Source organism: Schistocerca nitens, chromosome 4 (assembly GCF_023898315.1).
Source record: "Schistocerca nitens isolate TAMUIC-IGC-003100 chromosome 4, iqSchNite1.1, whole genome shotgun sequence".
Taxonomy (NCBI): domain Eukaryota; kingdom Metazoa; phylum Arthropoda; class Insecta; order Orthoptera; family Acrididae; genus Schistocerca; species Schistocerca nitens.
Window position 1 is genome coordinate 195,946,913 of NC_064617.1, and position 19,791 is coordinate 195,966,703.

At 41.7% G+C, this 19,791-nt stretch overlaps 1 protein-coding gene across 3 annotated transcripts in view; it reads left to right on the top strand.

Annotated features, from left to right (window-relative positions):
• LOC126253248 (uncharacterized) overlaps positions 1-19,791 on the top strand; it is a 364,089-nt gene that overhangs the window by 316,160 nt on the left and 28,138 nt on the right. For all 3 annotated transcript variants that reach the window (XM_049954448.1, XM_049954447.1, XM_049954446.1), the window contains exons 16-17: positions 12,968-13,182; positions 19,348-19,485. In XM_049954448.1, the coding sequence (XP_049810405.1) occupies positions 12,968-13,182; positions 19,348-19,485 (353 nt within the window). The remainder of the gene's footprint in view (positions 1-12,967; positions 13,183-19,347; positions 19,486-19,791) is intronic.

Here is a 19,791-nt window from a genome sequence, read left to right on the forward strand (position 1 = left end):
TGCATTCTCAGTGGTGAAAGGTAATGTCTGAAATTTGGCATTCTCAGCACCCTCTTGACATTGTGGATCTAAGAATATTAAATACCCTAATGATTTCTGAAATGGAATGTCCCTTGCATCTAGCTCCAACGTCCATCCTGCATTCAAAGTCTGTTAATTCTGATCATGCAGTCAAAATCATGTAGGAAACCGTTTTACATGAATCACCAGAGTTCAAATGACAGCTCTCCCAATGCACTGACCTTTTATACCTTGTGTACACAATACTACTGCCATCTGTATATGTGCGTATCATTATTCCATGACATTTGTCAGCGTAACACTGAAGAAATTGCAGAAAGATAGAAAATGAAGCACATGGGCTCTGCATAAGTTCAAAGAACCAGATGTTGTTGAGAGTTTCAAAGGGAATGTTAGGCAATGATTGACTGAATAGGGGAAAGGAATATGGTAGAAGACGAATGGGTAACTTTTAGAAATGAAATAGTAAAGGCAATGGATGATAAAATAGGTAAAAAGACAAGGCCTAGTAGAAATCCTTGGATACCATAGGAGATGTTGAATTTGATGGATGAAAGGAGAAAATATAAAAATGCAGCAAATGAAGTAGGTGAAAGGGAATACAGACATCTAATAAATGAGACTAACAGGAAATACAAAATGGCTAAGCAGGAATGGCTAGAAGACAAACACAAACCTATAGAAGCTTGTAAAATTAGGCAAAAGATGGATACTGCCAACAGGAAAATTAAAAAGGGCTTTTAAGAAAAGAGAAGCAGCTGTATAAATATCAATGGTTTATATGGAAAACCAGTACCAAGGAAAGAAGGAAAAGCTGAATGTTGGAAGGAGTATGTAGAGAGGCTACACAAGGAACATTAGCTTGAAGGCAATATTATAAAAAGGAAAGAGGAAGAAGAAGAAGAAAAGATGGGAGATATGAAACTGCAAGAAGAATCTGATAAAGTGCAGAAAGACCTAAGTCAAAACAAGGCCCCTGTAGCAGACAACATTCTCTCAGAACTGCTGATATCCTTGGGAGAGCCGGCCATGACAAAAATATTCCACCTGGTGTGCAAGATGTTTGAGACAGGCTAGATACCATCAGTTTTCAAGAAGAATGTAATAATTCCAGTTTCAAAGAAAGCAGAGCTGGCAGATGTGAAATTACTGAACTCAGTTTAATAAGCCATGGTTGTTAATATTGACATGAGTTGTTTACAAAAGAGTGGAATAATTAGTGGAAACTGGCTTTGGGGAAGATCAGTTTGGATTCTGGAGAAATATAGGATCAGGCAAAGCAGTACTGATTCTATGATTTATCTTAGAAAATAGGTTAAACAAATGAAAATGCACACTTATAGAATTTATGTACTTTGAGAAAGGTTTTGATGGTGTTTACTAGAATACACTCTGTGAAATTCTTAAAGTAGCAGGGCTGAAATATGAAGGTCAAGATGTTATTTACAACTTGTACAAAGCCAGACTGTAGTTATAAGGGTTGTAGGACATGAAAGGGAAGCTGTAGTTCAGAAGGGACTGAGACATAGAGTTGAGCCTATCCCGCTACCTATCCTGCTGCTCAATCTGTACATTAAGGAAGCTATAAAGAAACCAAAGAAAAAATTGGAGAAGGAATAATGTTCAAGGAGAAGAAATAGAAACTTTAACATTTCCTGATGCCATTGTAATTCTGTCAGAGACAAGTAAGGACTTGGAAGAGCAGCTGAATGGAATAGGTAGTGTCTTGAAAGGGGGCTATAAGATTAACATCAATAAATGCAAAACAAGTATAACAGAATATAGTTTAATCAAAGGAGGCAATGCTGTGGGAACTGTATTAGGAAACAAGACATTGAAAGTAGTTGGTGAGTTTTGCTATTTGGGTAGTAAAAGAACTGATGATGGCTGAAGCAGAGAAGATATAAAATTTAAATCAGCAGTGGCAAGAAAAGTGTTTCTGATAAAGAGAACATGTGAAAAATTCAGTTTAGGAAGTATTTTCTGAAGGTATTTGTCTGGACTGTAGGCTTGTATGGAAGTGAAACATGGACAATAAGCAGTTCAGACTAGAGGAAAATGGAAGCTTCTGAAATGTGGTACTGCAGAAGAATGGTCAAGATTAGGTGGGTGGACTGCGTAACTAATGAGGGATTACTGAGTAAAATTGGGGAGAAAAGAAATTTCATTCATAACTTCTCTAAAGGAACAGATTGGTTAATAGGATGCTTTCCGGGACAACAAGGAATCATCATTATAGTATTTGAGTGAAGTTTGGGGGGTAAAAATTGTAGAGGAAAACCAAGAGATAAATACAGTAAGCAGGTTTAAATGGATATATTTTCGCAGTTGTTATTCAGGGAAGAAAAGGCTTGAACAGGATAGAACAGTCTGGAGAGATGTATTACACCAATCTTCAGATAGAAGACCAAATCAACAACAAATATTTATCATGTTCTAAGCAAAACATATCAGTGAAACCCAGGTAACAGGTTGAGGATAGGAAAGGATCAAACATCAACATGTGGAAGGGAGACCCATCAGGTAGTTAATCATTTGCACCAAATTAACATTTATTTAAGAAAAAACATACTGATCAGTTAAATTCCAGGTTAATAACAATCATGAAAACCTTCAGATTTATAGTGAAATATAAAGTGACAAACTACTGAAATTTACCAATATAAGCAAAAGAATACAGTATTCAGTAAACACAAAGCATCCAAGTTTATAATAGTAGTAATGAAATTTGAAATGTAATTTACAAAATTCATGAGTTAATCCCACCAAACTCCACAGCCTACAACCCTGGTGGCAGTTGCACAACCCAGATATAGCTCCAAGGAACAAGACAACTACCCACTTTTGCTAGGTATATGGCGCAGCAAAGTGGTCCCACAGCAATAACTTAGACCTCGGACTTTGGGCAGGATGCCGACAAGGTAGCAGCCTGGAAGTCACGCTGCAAACACCAAGGTAGACTCATGTGTTTTGCAGTCAACTATAAACATAAATCACATACGAGGCAGCACTCTCAAACTATAACAGAATATTCACTCACAAATGATGAGACTCGCTTTAGCAAGGTAAATACAACTCCTAACCTTTGATAAAACAAATAGTTAAAGCCAAACTTAAATTTGCTAAGACTGACAGAGATAGTTAGAAAGAATATTGTTGTATACAAATACATACGCCTCTGTCTAGGTAAGATGATAAGCATATTAATATAATAGAGGGAAACATTCTACATAGGAAAAATATATCTAAAAACAAAGATGATGTGACTTATCAAATGAAAGTGCTGGCAGGTCGACAGACACACAAACATACACACAAAATTCTAGCTTTCGCAACCAACGGTTGCTTCGTCAGGAAAGAGGGAAGGAGAGGGAAAGATGAAAGGATGTGGGTTTTAAGGGAGAGGGTAAGGAGTCATTCCAATCCCGGGAGCGGAAAGACTTACCTTGGGGGAAAAAAGGATAGGTATACACTCGCATACACACACATATCCATCAGCACATACACAGACACGAGCAGACATTTGAAATGTTCAAAAACAGTTGCTTTCACGTATTAAACAACCATTTCGGCTAGTTCTAATAACTTTCGCTTTATTTCCACTTCCGTTTAACGCACATCACTGATCATTTTTAGCCGCTCCCCACAGGTTTTAACGTCATTATTTCTTCGTCAGACAATTGTTAGCCCCATTTTCGTAATCTTTCACCACAACACCACTCCTTTTAATACATTTACACGTAATTTTAACAATGTGCATAAAGCGTTTTTCCCCCTAAGGTAAGTCTTTCTGCTCCCGGGATTGGAATGACTCCTTACCCTCTCCCTTAAAACCCACATCCTGTGTATGTGCGGATGGATATGTGTGTGTGTGCGAGTGTATACCTATCCTTTTTTCCCCCAAGGTAAGTCTTTCCGCTCCCGGGATTGGAATGACTCCATACCCTCTCCCTTAAAACCCACATCCTTTCATCTTTCCCTCTCCTTCCCTCTTTCCTGATGAAGCAACCGTTGGTTGCGAAAGCTAGAATTTTGTGTGTATGTTTGTGTTTGTTTGTGTGTCTGTCGACCTGCCAGCACTTTCATTTGGTAAGTCACATCATCTTTGATTTTAGATATATATATCTAGTGGGAAAAATCATTATATTAACATTATATATATATATATATATATTCCACGTGGGAAAAATATATCTAAAAACACAGATGATGTGACTTACCGAACGAAACTGCTGGCAGGTCGATAGACACACAAACATACAAACATACACACAAAATTCAAGCTTTCGCAACAAACTGTTGCCTCATCAGGAAAGAGGGAAGGAGAGGGAAAGACGAAAGGATGTGGGTTTTAAGGGAGAGGGTAAGGAGTCATTCCAATCCCAGGAGCGGAAACTCACCTTAGGGGGGGAAAAAGGAAGGGAGCGGGGGGACTTGCCTTGGGGGGGAAGAGGGGAGGGGGGGACAGGTGTACACTCGCACACATGCGCGTGTCCATCCGCGCATGCACGGACACAAGCAGACATCTTTACAAATGTCTGCCTGCGTCCGTGCGTGCGCGGACAGACGTGCGCGCGTGCGCGAGCGTACACCTGTCCCTCCCTCCCTCCTCCCCCCCCCCCAAGGCGAGTCCCTCGTCCCTCCCTCCCGCCCGCCCCCCCCCCCCCCCCCAATCCTACTCCTAATGATCCAACTCCCCAAGACACCATCCAAATTGAACCCTGCCTGGAACAGTTCCATCCTCCGTCGCAGCGGGACCCACCTCCTCTTCCTCAAAATCACCCTCTCCAAACCTTCCAGGAATTTCTGACTTCCAGCCTTGCATCTCAATCCTTCTTAAAAAACCTTAATCCTACTCCCAACATCACCACTGCTGAAGCCCAGGCTATCCGTGATCTGAAGGCTGACCGATCCATCATCATTCTTCCGGCGGACAAGGGTTCCACGACCGTGGTACTTGATCGTCGGGAGTATGTGGCTGAGGGACTGCGTCAGCTTTCAGACAACACCACATACAAAGTTTGCCAAGGTAACCCCATTCTCGATGTCCAGGCGGAGCTTCAAGGAATCCTCAGAACCTTAGGCCCCCTGCAAAACCTTTCACCTTACTCCATCAACCTCCTGACCCCACCGACACCCCGCACCCCTACCTTCTACCTTCTTCCTAAAATCCACAAACCCAATAATCCCGGCCGCCCCATTGTAGCTGGTTACCAAGCCCCCACAGAATGGATCTCTGCCTACGTAGATCAACACCTTCAACCCATTACATGCAGTCTCCCATCCTTCATCAAAGACACCAACCACTTTCTCGAACGCCTGGAATCCTTACCCAATCTGTTACCCCCGGAAACCATCCTTGTAACCATTGATGCCACTTCCTTATACACAAATATTCCACACGTCCAGGGCCTCGCTGTGATGGAGCACTTCCTTTCACGCTGATCACCTGCCACCCTACCTAAAACCTCTTTCCTCATCACCTTAGCCAACTTCATCCGGACCCACAACTTCTTCACTTTTGAAGGCCAGACATACCAACAATTAAAGGGAACAGCCATGGGTACCAGGATGGCCCCCTCGTACGCCAACCTATTCATGGGTTGCTTAGAGGAAGCCTTCTTGGTTACCCAGGCCTGCCAACCCAAAGTTTGGTACAGATTTATTGATGACATCTTCATGATCTGGACTCACAGTGAAGAAGAACTTCAGAATTTCCTCTCCAACCTCAACCCCTTTGGTTCCATCAGATTCACCTGGTCCTACTCCAGATTCCATGCCACTTTCCTTGACGTTGACCTCCACCTGTCCAACGGCCAGCTTCACACGTCCGTCCACATCAAACCCACCAACAAGCAACAGTACCTGCTTTATGACAGCTTCCACCCATTCCACATCAAACAGTCCCTTCCCCACAGCCTAGGTCTTCGTGGCAAACGAATCTACTCCAGTCCGGAATCCCTGAACCTTTACACCAACAACCTGACAACAGCTTTCGCATCTCGCAACTACCCTCCCGACCTGGTACAGAAGCAAATAACCAGAGCCACTTCCTCATCCCCTCGAACCCAGAATCCCCCACAGAAGAACCACAAAAGTGCCCCACTTGTGACAGGATACTTTCCAGGACTGGACCAGACTCTGAATGTGGCTTTCCAGCAGGGATACGACTTCCTCAAATCCTGCCTTGAAATGAGATCCATCCTTCATGAAATCCTCCCCACTCCACCAAGAGTGTCTTTCTGCCGTCCACCTAACCTTCGTAACCTGTTAGTTCATCCCTATGAAATCCCCAAACCACCTTCCCTACCCTCTGGCTCCTATCCTTGTAACCGCCCCTGGTGTAAAACCTGTCCCATGCACCCTCCCACCACCACCTACTCCAGTCCTGTAACCCGGAAGGTGTACACGATCAAAGGCAGAGCCACATGTGAAAGCACCCACGTGATTTACCAACTGACCTGCCTACACTGTGATGCATTCTATGTGGGAATGACCAGCAACAAACTGTCCATTCGCATGAATGGACACAGGCAGACAGTGTTTGTTGGTAATGAGGATCACCCTGTGGCTAAACATGCCTTGGTGCACGGCCAGCACATCTTGGCACAGTGTTACACCGTCCGGGTTATCTGGATACTTCCCACCAACACCAACCTATCTGAACTCCGGAGATGGGAACTTGCTCTTCAATATATCCTCTCTTCCCGTTACCCACCAGGCCTCAATCTCCGCTAGTTTCAAGTTGCCGCCACTCATACCTCACATGTCATTCAACATCTTTGCCTCTGCACTTCTGCCTCGACTGACATCTCTGCCCAAACTCTTTGTCTTTAAATATGTCTGCTTGTGTCTGTATATGTGTGGATGGATGTGTGTGTGTGCGAGTGTATACCCGTCCTTTTTTCCCCCTAAGGTAAGTCTTTCCGCTCCTGGGATTGGAATGACTCCTTACCCTCTCCCTTAAAACCCACATCCTTTTCGTCTTTCCCTCTCCTTCCCTCTTTCCTGATGAGGCAATAGTTTGTTACGAAAGCTTGAATTTTGTGTGTATGTTTGTGTTTGTTTGTGTGTCTATCGACCTGCCAGCGCTTTCGTTTGGTAAGTCACATCATCTTTGTTTTTAGGTATAAGATGATAAGCAATTACATTTAACGGAGAAGGTGCAGGTACCAACAGAGCAGTCGCAGTTAAACCCTTAAGCAAGGGAGAAAATTTCTCTCTGTAGTAGCCCTACGTAATTCAGTTATGACTAAAACACATCAACATAGATTAGAATAAACACATTTTACTTAATCACAATTAAATTTCAAATTCATACGCAGTACCTGATATAAATGGGTACAGTTCCACTCACCGGTGTTACCATTTCAAACCGTAACATTGCACCCCAGGTGGGTGCACACAAGTGGTTTACCAGTTAACAGAATCACATGCCTTCAAAGAAGACACACTAAAAACCATCAGCCACTCACAAGCCAAGTCACACCTCAGAACAAACAAATACATATTATTCACTGAACATGACACAATAATATTGTGCCAATTTTCCTTTAAACAACAAAACTACATGGCCAGAATGTCCTTAGGCAGTAAATTATGATGCACTCTCCCCACATCAATTATCCTTTTAACTCCTTTTCAAAAAAGCAGGAAGAGGCCCCCGTCACCAGAGCTGCAGAGCATGACCTTCGTCACCTTCTTTAGCAGATGCCCAATTTATTTGACAAGTTGCACAGCGATCTGGCTTGGTACATGCATTGTCCATACCAAATCTGCCCAACCAAAGTCCACTGCCAGGCATTGCTGCTCCAGCCCTCCTCCTTCCGTCACGTGCCATTCACAACTCACTCCAACGTGCCGAGCCTCCGCAACTCAACCAGGAAAACCAAAGATAAGTCACAAGGGAGGTGACTATTGATACCTGTGCTAGAGGTAGTTAGGCCAGCAAACCAAGCCACCATGGCGCAGTCAGTTGTATCATACGTAGAAAGTAGTCAACTCATTATAAATCAGTTCAAAGCATAGTAACATGCAAGTGAAATAATTAGTTTCTTGTCAAAATATAAGTAATATCATGTGTGTGAGCATCATCTGAACAAACTGATCCAATTATACAGTCAAATCCTAGCAAAAATATTACAATAGCATAATACAAACTATATTCAGATGTAAATGTAAGCATCCAACTAGACAAATAGCAATAATAATCATAAGCAAAGAAAGATATTAATAAATATGAGGCAGAATTGCTGACTAATACTTACCTTCAGGATGTGGAATGTTTAGTAGTACTGACAGATGAACATAAAAGAAACAGTGAGAATGTTATCATAGCTTTGGGAACTACACTCCTGGAAATGAAAAAAAGAACACATTGACACCGGTGTGTCAGACCCACCATACTTGCTCCGGACACTGCGAGAGGGCTGTACAAGCAATGATCACACGCACGGCACAGCGGACACACCAGGAACCGCGGTGTTGGCCGTCGAATGGCGCTAGCTGCGCAGCATTTGTGCACCGCCGCCGTCAGTGTCAGCCAGTTTGCCGTGGCATACGGAGCTCCATCGCAGTCTTTAACACTGGTAGCATGCCGCGACAGCGTGGACGTGAACCGTATGTGCAGTTGACGGACTTTGAGCGAGGGCGTATAGTGGGCATGCGGGAGGCCGGGTGGACGTACCGCCGAATTGCTCAACACGTGGGGCGTGAGGTCTCCACAGTACATCGATGTTGTCGCCAGTGGTCGGCGGAAGGTGCACGTGCCCGTCGACCTGGGACCGGACCGCAGCGACGCACGGATGCACGCCAAGACCGTAGGATCCTACGCAGTGCCGTAGGGGACCGCACCGCCACTTCCCAGCAAATTAGGGACACTGTTGCTCCTGGGGTATCGGCGAGGACCATTCGCAACCGTCTCCATGAAGCTGGGCTACGGTCCCGCACACCGTTGGGCTGTCTTCCGCTCACGCCCCAACATCGTGCAGCCCGCCTCCAGTGGTGTCGCGACAGGCGTGAATGGAGGGACGAATGGAGACGTGTCGTCTTCAGCGATGAGAGTCGCTTCTGCCTTGGTGCCAATGATGGTCGTATGCGTGTTTGGCGCCGTGCAGGTGAGCGCCACAATCAGGACTGCATACGACCGAGGCACACAGGGCCAACACCCGGCATCATGGTGTGGGGAGCGATCTCCTACACTGGCCGTACACAACTGGTGATCGTCGAGGGGACACTGAATAGTGCACGGTACATCCAAACCGTCATTGAACCCATCGTTCTACCATTCCTAGACCGGCAAGGGAACTTGCTGTTCCAACAGGACAATTCACGTCCGCATGTATCCCGTGCCACCCAACGTGCTCTAGAAGGTGTAAGTCAACTACCCCGGCCAGGAAGATCTCCGGATCTGTCCCCCATTGAGCATGTTTGGGACTGGATGAAGCGTCGTCTCACGTGGTCTGCACGTCCAGCATGAATGCTGGTCCAACTGAGGCGCCAGGTGGAAATGGCATGGCAAGCCGTTCCACAGGACTACATCCAGCATCTCTACGATCGTCTCCATGGGAGAATAGCAGCCTGCATTGCTGCGAAAGGTGGATATACACTGTACTAGTGCCGACATTGTGCATGCTCTGTTGCCTGTGTCTATGTGCCTGTGGTTCTGTCAGTGTGATCATGTGATGTATCTGACCCCAGGAATGTGTCAATAAAGTTTCCCCTTCCTGGGACAATGAATTCACGGTGTTCTTATTTCAATTTCCAGGAGTGTATTAGTGCCTTGCTCAGGGAGGAGAGAAAGGTAGAGTAAGGAGGTTCAAAAAAAAAAAAAAAAAGGCAGGTCTCTAAAACCACAGAATGAGAGGGCTGCCTGTAGTGAGGACAAGGGTAAATGAAGATGAAAGGGAAGGCCTCAGAGAGTAGGAGGTAAGAGATGGAACATTGATTTAGTGATCATCCATTTTATCATGTACAATGATATAGGACTTGCCATATGTCAATACACAAAAAACTTAAATAATAGTGCCTGTGTACAACTCATGCAGGTAACTAAGTTATAAACAGACTGGTAAATGTTGTGCCAGCTTCAGGCCAGAGACAATAAGAGTAGAATGAGAATTGAAGATAGATTAGGAGGAAGAGGATTGAATAGTGCAATTAAGTTTTGGAAAATGAACATACATATAAAGAAAGGAAAATGCCCTTGCAAAAACTAGCATTATGAGACAATGTTACTTACCTTCAGGAAGCAAAAAATTTAGTTCTGCTGATAGACATACATAAAAGTGACAATACTATCCTAGTGTTCAGGACTATCAGGTCCTTACTCAGGGAGGGAGAGGGATTCGCTTGAGGGAGGTTGAAAAGGAGGGACAGATCACTCAGACCCCAGAATGAGAGGGACTCACTAGTTTTGAAGACAAGGGAGACCTCACAACAGTTTGGTCCCCTCATCCTTGCTTCTGAACATCCTGCCCTTCCTTTTTAACTTTCCTCACTCTTATCATTTTCTGTGCCCCAAGGAAGGAACTAATAACTCTGTAGGCTACTATAGTGTCAAATACTTTTATATGTGTCTATCAGGAACACTAAATCTTTTGCCTTTTGAATAGAATAATTTCAAATATTTCAGAGTCACAAAATAAATTACTGAATCCACATACATTTATAAACTATCTAATACCTTGCCTCTGGAAGATATAAATGAACAAACTGATACTTCACATATCACAAAAATCACACTACAAAACATTGTGGCACTGTGAAACCCTAAACAGAACTTACTGATATCACTGATAACATTTTAGTCTCACTTCAAGATCATAGAAACTGATGCATGGGAATGCTCCCATTTTATTTCCATTGCCAATACTGAGTGAATACTAAGTGTAGCACAATAACACAGGCTGTTTCACCATTTATAGTTGTCATGAATTGTTGGAATTTTCAGTAGATTAGAATTAATGTTTCTATAGGAAGCCTTTGTTGGAATGTTATGATGAACAATAGCTCAGTCATTCCCAAAACTTCCGTAGTTATCTACTGATAACCTTACTGTTGAAATGTCATAATATGAAACCACATGTCCATAAATCCTGTTAGTACAACAAAATGCACTAGATAGTACTAGTTGTTTATTGATTTCTGTCATGAGTTCTACTTGTGTGTTTAAAAAGCTTGAAATAACGTAATGGTGGTAATAGGTCTCAGATTTGGAAGGATCACTACCTTGATTCCATTGTTTTCACAACAGAAAAATTCTTTCATCTATAAAAAAAACACAAAGATAAAATTTCATCAATCACTTTTTAAGATAACATGATTCCGGTGGTGATATTTATTGATGGAAGTTGTGTTTGGCTTCTTAAGTCATTGCACGCAGAAATACATCTTCTTTCAATTATATTGCTTACTTTAACTTTATAGTAGTTCCTAAGGAATGTGCCTAGATTTTAAATGTTAAGTATCCCTAAATTAATTAATAAAAATTTGACACAGGGATCTTCTCATGTCAGGACTTGAGGACAATATCGTAGAATTTCAGTTGGCTCTAGCTTCATAGCCCCTTGAGTGTGATGTTGCTATTCAAGAATGTTCCTGTACTAAAAGCAGTGAAATGGGGAAAAAGGAAAGAGAAAAGAAAATACCATTGACACTGAGAAAACTTTCCCAAATCATTTATGGACAGAAAATGAAAAGCATTGTATTTCATTACGGCTGACCTACCAACCCTACACTGTATTTTGTAAAACTGGAACAAACATAAGAAGAGTTGAGAATTTATATTTGCTTATTATTTTTGTTTGATCTTTGTTGCCTTTCAAACAGTAGGATTTATTCCTCAAAATACGGAAATTATGTTTCAAACGGCATCCATAATGATCTGACACTTAGTGACTTCAACTTATTATTATTCCTCCTTGAATAAAATATTTCTGCTTCATTTTAATATAGTAATTAAGTAGGGTAAAAATATGTTGTTGAGGCAGAAATATTAAATGATATAACAGTTTATCAAAGGCTTCTATTATTTTCTTTATTTGTACACCTATGAATGCGATGCTCCATTATTATTGGTACACACAGCAGCTTGCATCTATCCATCCATTTCTGTTCCTTATTCCTAATGTTAAACTAGTTCTCTTAAGCACAAAAGTAACTAGTTAGTTCTTGCATTCCATTGTTATTGGTCATTTACAAATTTGCTGATGCTACCTCTTTTTCATCATATTCTAGGTGACTTAAGAAATATATCTTCTACATCTGTTAATATTACAGAATATTTATTCTTCCTTATCATTTCTTTGCTAAAACTCATTTAACAAATTGAACTGTCTGACATGCTGGTACTCAGAACTGAGTCTGCGTTTTTCTGAATAATGTTCTGCCAGATAAAAATACACAACAAACAGAGTCAAGGCTCCTTTATCTTGTGACAGAGGAACCTTATAACAAGAAATCTGAGTAATTTTCTCTGCTCTAGCTGCACTTCTGTAGTTTGCAAGGATTAGTACTTCACAGGTTTATTAATTTCTTCCTAAGAAATACACACCCAGCACAATAATATCTCATCTCAATGTTCTTCACAGTAATGTAGATGTGACAAATGTGAATTTGTCTGTGGGGGTGAGTGCCATGTATGACATTTGTTTGAAACTAAAATTCTGTTGTTTTCTTGCAGTTACTTCATATTCAATCTAGTTCTATAATTTGGTAGTTAATGACCCATTCATTCTTAATAAATATCGCTGCTGATGTTTTGTTATGCTACTGTATCACTGTGCTATTTGTATTTTAATTGCAACTGTACAAATAATGTATCTGTTCCATAATCAAGTAGTTTATTTATTTTTGATCTGTATGATCTGCATTATTAAAAGTGTAAGTATACAATTGCACTCTTTTTATCAGACATTTCACCAGATCAACTTCTGTCATTGTGCAGGAATATCTTTCATCAAATCATGTGGTACACCGAGATTTAGCAGCTCGAAATGTTCTCGTCTGCTCCAACCGTACTGTGAAGATATCTGACTTTGGACTAAGCCGTGATATTTATGAGCAGAACATCTATCGCAAGACTGGATCAGGTCGCCTACCAGTGAAGTGGATGGCCATTGAATCACTTGTTCATCAGATATATACTTCACAGAGTGATGTGTGAGTAAGAACTCTTTCCTTACTCTCATGTATGTTGTGTGGTAGATGGTAAAAAAAGTGAATACCTCAGAATTTCGTGTAATTATGTGTGCCGTTCCAGTGTGGCAGGAACTTGTTTTCATTTTTATGACGGCAACATGCAGAGAACTCGAAAACTAATGCTTATATCACTAATAAATACTGATTCTGTTGACAAGTTGTATATTTTGAAAGAAATTATTTTCATATAATAGCAAAACTATGCTCTGCATCTTGAGTTCATCTAACTTCTCTTTCCTGTATATTTCTTTGTTATATCTGACTTGTTAATTGACCTCCCTGCATGGCTAACTTATCAAGTGTTTTCACTTTCTTTCTTGCTGACATTTCAGTGTGTATTTCCCTCTTCTTCTCACCTGCCTCCTCTGTTCAACTCGAGTCATGTGACTTTTTCCCTGATTGTGGACTAGTTCCTTTCCTCTTAACTATGTTTAACCAGCTGAAAGAAACCTACAATTTTGGAAACTACGGTTTCTGTCAAATGTTTTATGTGTCTTGTTAGTTTCTGCCACCTTACAAGTAGAACTATTCTCTGTCTTTATTTGTCTATAAGGAGGAATAGTACATTTCTTTGAATATTATCATTTTGGGTTAGGCTTTCCCATAACTAATTAATATCAACTGAAAGAACACATTTGCTGTTCACAACAAACATGCTGCTTCAATCAATACTATATTTCTCCATAAGGACAAATAAAGGTAGAGAATAGTTCTACAGTACTTTCAAGGCAAATATTAATATATCAGTCATAAAATGTGGAACATATAGCCAAATGCTACTATAGATGTGTAAATAAAATCCTTTTCATACCTAGGTACGTACATTATGCTTTTTATGTAAACTTTTTCATTTTCCATGGAATTCACACAGTCCATGGTATAGAAACTTTGCTCTCAGTTCTATGTCAATAATTGACATTATTTGTTAAATAGCATAACTATTCCATTCAGTTAAAAAAAATCCTTATTTTCAGCAATATGTGTAACAGTCAAGGAAATTGAATGATGTGGTGGTGTTAACAAATCATTAAACAACTAATATCTTACATGTTATTATCTGTCTAAGCTAGGGCTATGCATTAAATAAATAAATAAACCAATATTGTTGCCATTAAACATAGCCTTTCCCAGTATCATTCTCACATTGAACCATCCATCTTATTCCTAATTATTTTAGTAAACACATCCTCACCCATAATTATTTCTCCTTTGAAACCCAAATTTACAAAATAGTCTTCAGAACTGTCACGGGTTGTCATGTAGCAGTTCTCTATGTCAAAATACTTATGGATTGCTTAGAGGAATTCCTCCCACCCAACACCTTAAACCCCTTACTGGTGGAGATTTAGTGATTACATCTTCATGATCCTGGACCCATGACAAGGACAGCCTCCACTCTTTCCTCCAGAAACTTAACTTCTCCTCCCACATCTGCTTCTTCTGATATTTCTCCACTTAACAAGCTACTTTTTTGAATGTTGACCTCCACTTCAGATGGTCCAATTAAAACCTATTCATATCCCATATCAACCAACAAAAACAATTGTTTTTTGGCTATGTCACCCATTTCATTCTGAAAAGTTCCTCCTTACGCATTAACACCTGTGGGTGGCACACCTGTCATGGAAATCAAGAGTTATCCAAATATCTTGACGAGCTAGTCCAGGAACAGATTTTTGGGCCCAATTACACTAACATACTCAATACTACTGTATATACAGTCAGTAACCCCTACTCCTCTTTATCGCTCAATTTCAACCAGACATGGATGCCATGGCAAATAATGTGGCTTAGTTTCTTGAATACTTTTTTGTGCTTTGAAATAACTTATATTCTATGCAAAATCTTATTCTCATCCTGCCAAATGATATTCTGTTGCCCACCTGACTTATATAGTATCATGGTCTGGCCCTAAGTTACTGCTGGTCCCATTTCTGGACTTCATGCTTCTTTCCCATGTGAATGACCGAAGTGCAAGAGCCATTTACCGCATCCTACTGTAGTCCAGTCACAGCCATTTTCCATGTGATGAAAGATAAGGCAACATATGAAACCAGTCACATTGTACACCATCTGGTATGTGCAGCATTTCATTTGTGTATGACAGGGGATCAGCTATGTATCTGTGTGGATGGTCACTGCCCCACTGTTGCTTATCACAAATTCTAGTCACCCATTTTCTCAACATGCTGCATACCACAGCATCATTGACTTTGGCGTAAGTCTCTACTAGTCATCATTCACAGCTGCCACCCCCACCCCATCCCCCACTGACAGAGCATTGGATCAAGTTTACATTTACCTTCTGAACTCTGTCTACAGTGAACACATGCCACTCAATACAGCTTTGGAGGCTGTGACTCTTCAAGTGTGGGTGTCTCTGGATTTAACTGTCTTTAATTTGTATCTCCCTCGCAATGGTGAAGTGTCTCAGACCACATTGTCTGCATTGATTTCTCAGCTTGCCTCACCATTCTTCGGATGACTTCAGTGCCCATGATCCTTATGCTGTGCATTATGCTCAAGCCTCTGCATCTGAGAATTATCAGCCATTATTTCCTGTCCTCAAACAATGAGTGGAGAAAATTCACTTACCTTTCATTACACATCACATAGAGCCATATAATGCTCTGTCCAGTGAATGGGAATTCCTCATTGCCTCAGTCCTTTGCCCTGACACAGCTCCAGGGCCAGACTGCATCCATGGCCATATGCTCAAACACCTATCAGTGGAAACTTGATAGGACTGCAAAATACCAGCCAACTAGTTGCAGCATTAAAGGTTATTACCTCTTTACCATGGTTGTGACTAATATAAGTTTGTCTTCTTCTGAAGGTAAATGGACTGCGACCCTTTGATCTGCTCAGTAGTTGGTATCCATCTGGCCTCTTATGTCATGACTACAGATTGGCCACACATCACTCAAATTCACAATCAATGAGTATAAGTATAAAATTCTTTCCTGGGTTAAGTTTCAGCCAATGTAACTTGCCACACTATAAGCCAATGTTTAAAATTTTAAAATGTATCAGTGTTCTGCCAATGTCACGTCCTTGCCATTTTCACCCATATCTGGAGTGAGGATGCACTCCCATCTCTGTGTGGAGGATTCATGGTTTTCCTGGAACTGAAGTCTTGTAAACGCCCCCTTGAGATGGACAGGTATCACCAAATTAGTGTCACTAATGGCCACCAAAAGTTGCTTGAATGTTTGGTAAGCCAGATGCTGTGTGGTACATTGAGTCCCAGGGTCTTTTAGCTCTGTTACAGGGCAGTTTTTGCCATGGCCGTTCTGCTACTGGCAATTTGGTATGCCTGCAGTCAGATATCCAGTGGGCTTTTGCCTGAAGTCAACACCTAATCAGTGTCTCTTTCGACTTGCAAAAGGCGTATGGGTGTATGACACCACTCGGCGGTCTCCAGAGCCTACTCCCAATTTTTGTCTAGAACTTCTTGTCACGCCATATTTTCTGGGTTCAAGCTGGTGCTTTCTACAGTACCCTCCTCCCTCCTATATACAAGAGAATGGGATGCTTCAGGATTCTGTATTGAGAGTACACCTTTTTCTAATGGCTCTCAGTGATATAGCTACAGCTGTGGGGTCTACAGTGTCACTCACTTTGTATGCTGATGATTTTTTTATTTACTATTGCTCCTTCACTGTGGGTGCTGTTGAACACTGACTGCAGGGTGACACACACAAGATGCAGTCCTGGGCTCCCACCCATGGCTTTCGGTGTTCAGCCACCAAGACATGGATCATGCACTTCTGTCACTGTCGTACTGTCTTTCCACAATCAGAACTCTACCTTGATGACCAATAGCTCAATGTGGTGGAGTCTTATCACTTTCTGGGATGAGTCTTCAATGCCCTATTGACGTGGTTCCCCATCTTGGACAACTTAAGCAAATGTGCTATTCATACCTGAATACTGTTCACTGACTTGGTAAGATGAGCTTGGAGCACAGACCGCACTACACTTTTGTGGCTTTACGAAGCTCTGATTCTGTCATATCTTGATTATGGGACTATGGGCCTCCCCTTCAGCTTTGTGGGTGCTGGACCTGATACACTATTATGGGGTCTGACTTGCAACAGATGCCTTTCAGTCCAGCCCTCCAGCATATCAGCATATGACCTAACAAGTCCTTTTTCATGGTAGGGAGATCCGCCTCCCACAGTAGCAGTCCAGGACTGGAGTCAAGGTTGTAGTTCATATATGGCATCTCTATTCTGAACTCCAACCTTCCTCATTGTCACCTCTTGTCAGGGAGCAATTGCGCACACCCCCAAGGTGTGTACCCCATCCTCATATCTATCTCAACCTATTCTTTCAACTGAAAGGCTCTGTTGATCACATGGTTTTTCATTACCTGTTCCTGGCTGTCTGTGATGCATTTCTGGGTTAAGAAGTGGTATGCACTGACAGCGCTATGGTCAATGGATGAATCGATTTCACCTACACACATGCAGGGTACAGTAAACTACACTGCCACACAAATGGATGCAGTGTATTCACTGTAAAATTGGTGGCCATTGCTCAAGCCCTCAGTCATGTTCATTTTTACATCAGCGAGGCAGTCTTAATTGGTAGTGATTCCCAGAGGAGTCTTCAGGCTATCGATCAGTGCTACCCTTGACACACATTGGTTGTGGTTATCCAGGATATCCTTTCTCAGCTCCATAATGGAGGACAGTCAGCCATCTTTGTCTGGATCCTAGGTCATGTTGGGGCCCCAGGGAATGAATGTACTGACCAGTTGACGAAGTTGGCTGCCAGGATGCCAACTCTGTAGGTGGAGTTACTGAAACTGGACCTTTGCTTGATTCTATGCCATCAATTGATGGAGGCTTGGAATGTGGATTGGTTTGCCCTGGTTTCTCTGAACAAACTGTGAGCAATGAAGGAGACCATTAGTATGTAACAGTATTCACTTCATGATTCATGCAGGGAATCTACTGTTCTCTATCAGCTTTGCACTGGCCACACTTGGCTGCCTGATGGCCGCTTCCTATGACATGGGGATACACCACACTGTTGGTGTGGTGCCTGTCTCACAGTGGTCCACCTCCTACTGGACTGCCCCAGTTTGGCCACCTTATGACAGAACCTTAAAGAAGCTGATGTGTCGCCTCTAGTGCTAGTGGGTGCTGCCAAAGCCACTAATCTGATTTATATGCACAGGTGGTATCTATTCTTCTCTATGAGGTGGGGCACAGTGGCCTTGTCGGCCACTTGAGGGGCTGGAGGGGTGCTCTGTCACCTGCTCTGGCCCATGGGAGCCATGGCTGTCCTGGTTCGGTGGTCCAACCTGGCTCCTATCCTTCCCAGCATTTTAGTTCTTCTTTTTCTTTTACATCAGTCATTGGTTTATTGTCTGGTCATCATTGTTCTCTTTCCCAAGATTTTATCAATTTGTCCATGTTGCAGTTTCTTGTGCAAATTGGGAGTGATGCAGAAGATGTGTCTCCTATTGCATAAAATGCCCTGGGGGCCTCCAGCTGATTTCTCGGTGGAGGAACAGAATTTTATCTGGCACAGCAAGAATTTGCTTATTAATGATCCTTTTATATCTTTCATCTGGTGTGGGTAAAATTTTACACTCAAGACATTACCATAGGGCAATTAACATTTTCCATCATTTTATTTAGTGCATTAGCTACTGCTTTGTTGGATGGCAAAGATTGAATGTTGAGAATGGGATTGAAAGTGTGCCTAATTTTTATCAGGGGAACATGAGGTTGAAGTAAGTTATGTTTTCGCTGGTTACAACCCATCTCCAAGTAATCTAGTACATCATTAGTTATTTTCTCTTTCCTTCTGTTTGCTTGACAGGAATAGAGAAATTTACATTTACATTACCGACATGTTTGGCACTTCTCTTCTTCATGCTTCATGATAACTACTTCATGTCCATAAAATATGTTGGTTATGTTTGTTCCTAATTAATGAAAATGAGGTATTTTAATAGTTGTTTTACAAATCAAGTATGTTAATGCATCAATACAAAGTAGCTACTTCTACTTCCATCTTTGCTAATAACACCATACTCAGATGTTGAATATGTGGTTTTCACTAGGAAAGACAGCAAAAAACTAACTGAGTTTTCTCAATTTTGCACAGGTGGTCATTTGGTGTACTTCTTTGGGAGATAGTGACATTGGGAGCAACACCGTATCCTGGGACACCAACTGGGCGTGTGCTTAGATTACTGTGCTCTGGCTATCGCATGGAGTGCCCACCAAACTGCAGTCAGGAGCTGTAAGTCTGAGTGGCACATATCACTGCTTATATGTTCATGAACAGTGCCTACCATGAACAACCTTTTTAAGTGATTCACAATTGACATTTACCCAAAACTCCCACACATTAACACAGAGGAAAAATCGCAGAACTTTTTATTATCTTACATGTCATGTTCCTAGGTAATTATGGGCACGGCTGACGTAATTGTTTAGTTAGTTAGTTGATTATGTATTTCATGACTCATAATTCTGATCACTTGCTGTTATGTGGAAGAGCAGTTTACACTTGTAACACACTTTATGAATGAATATATGGTAATAC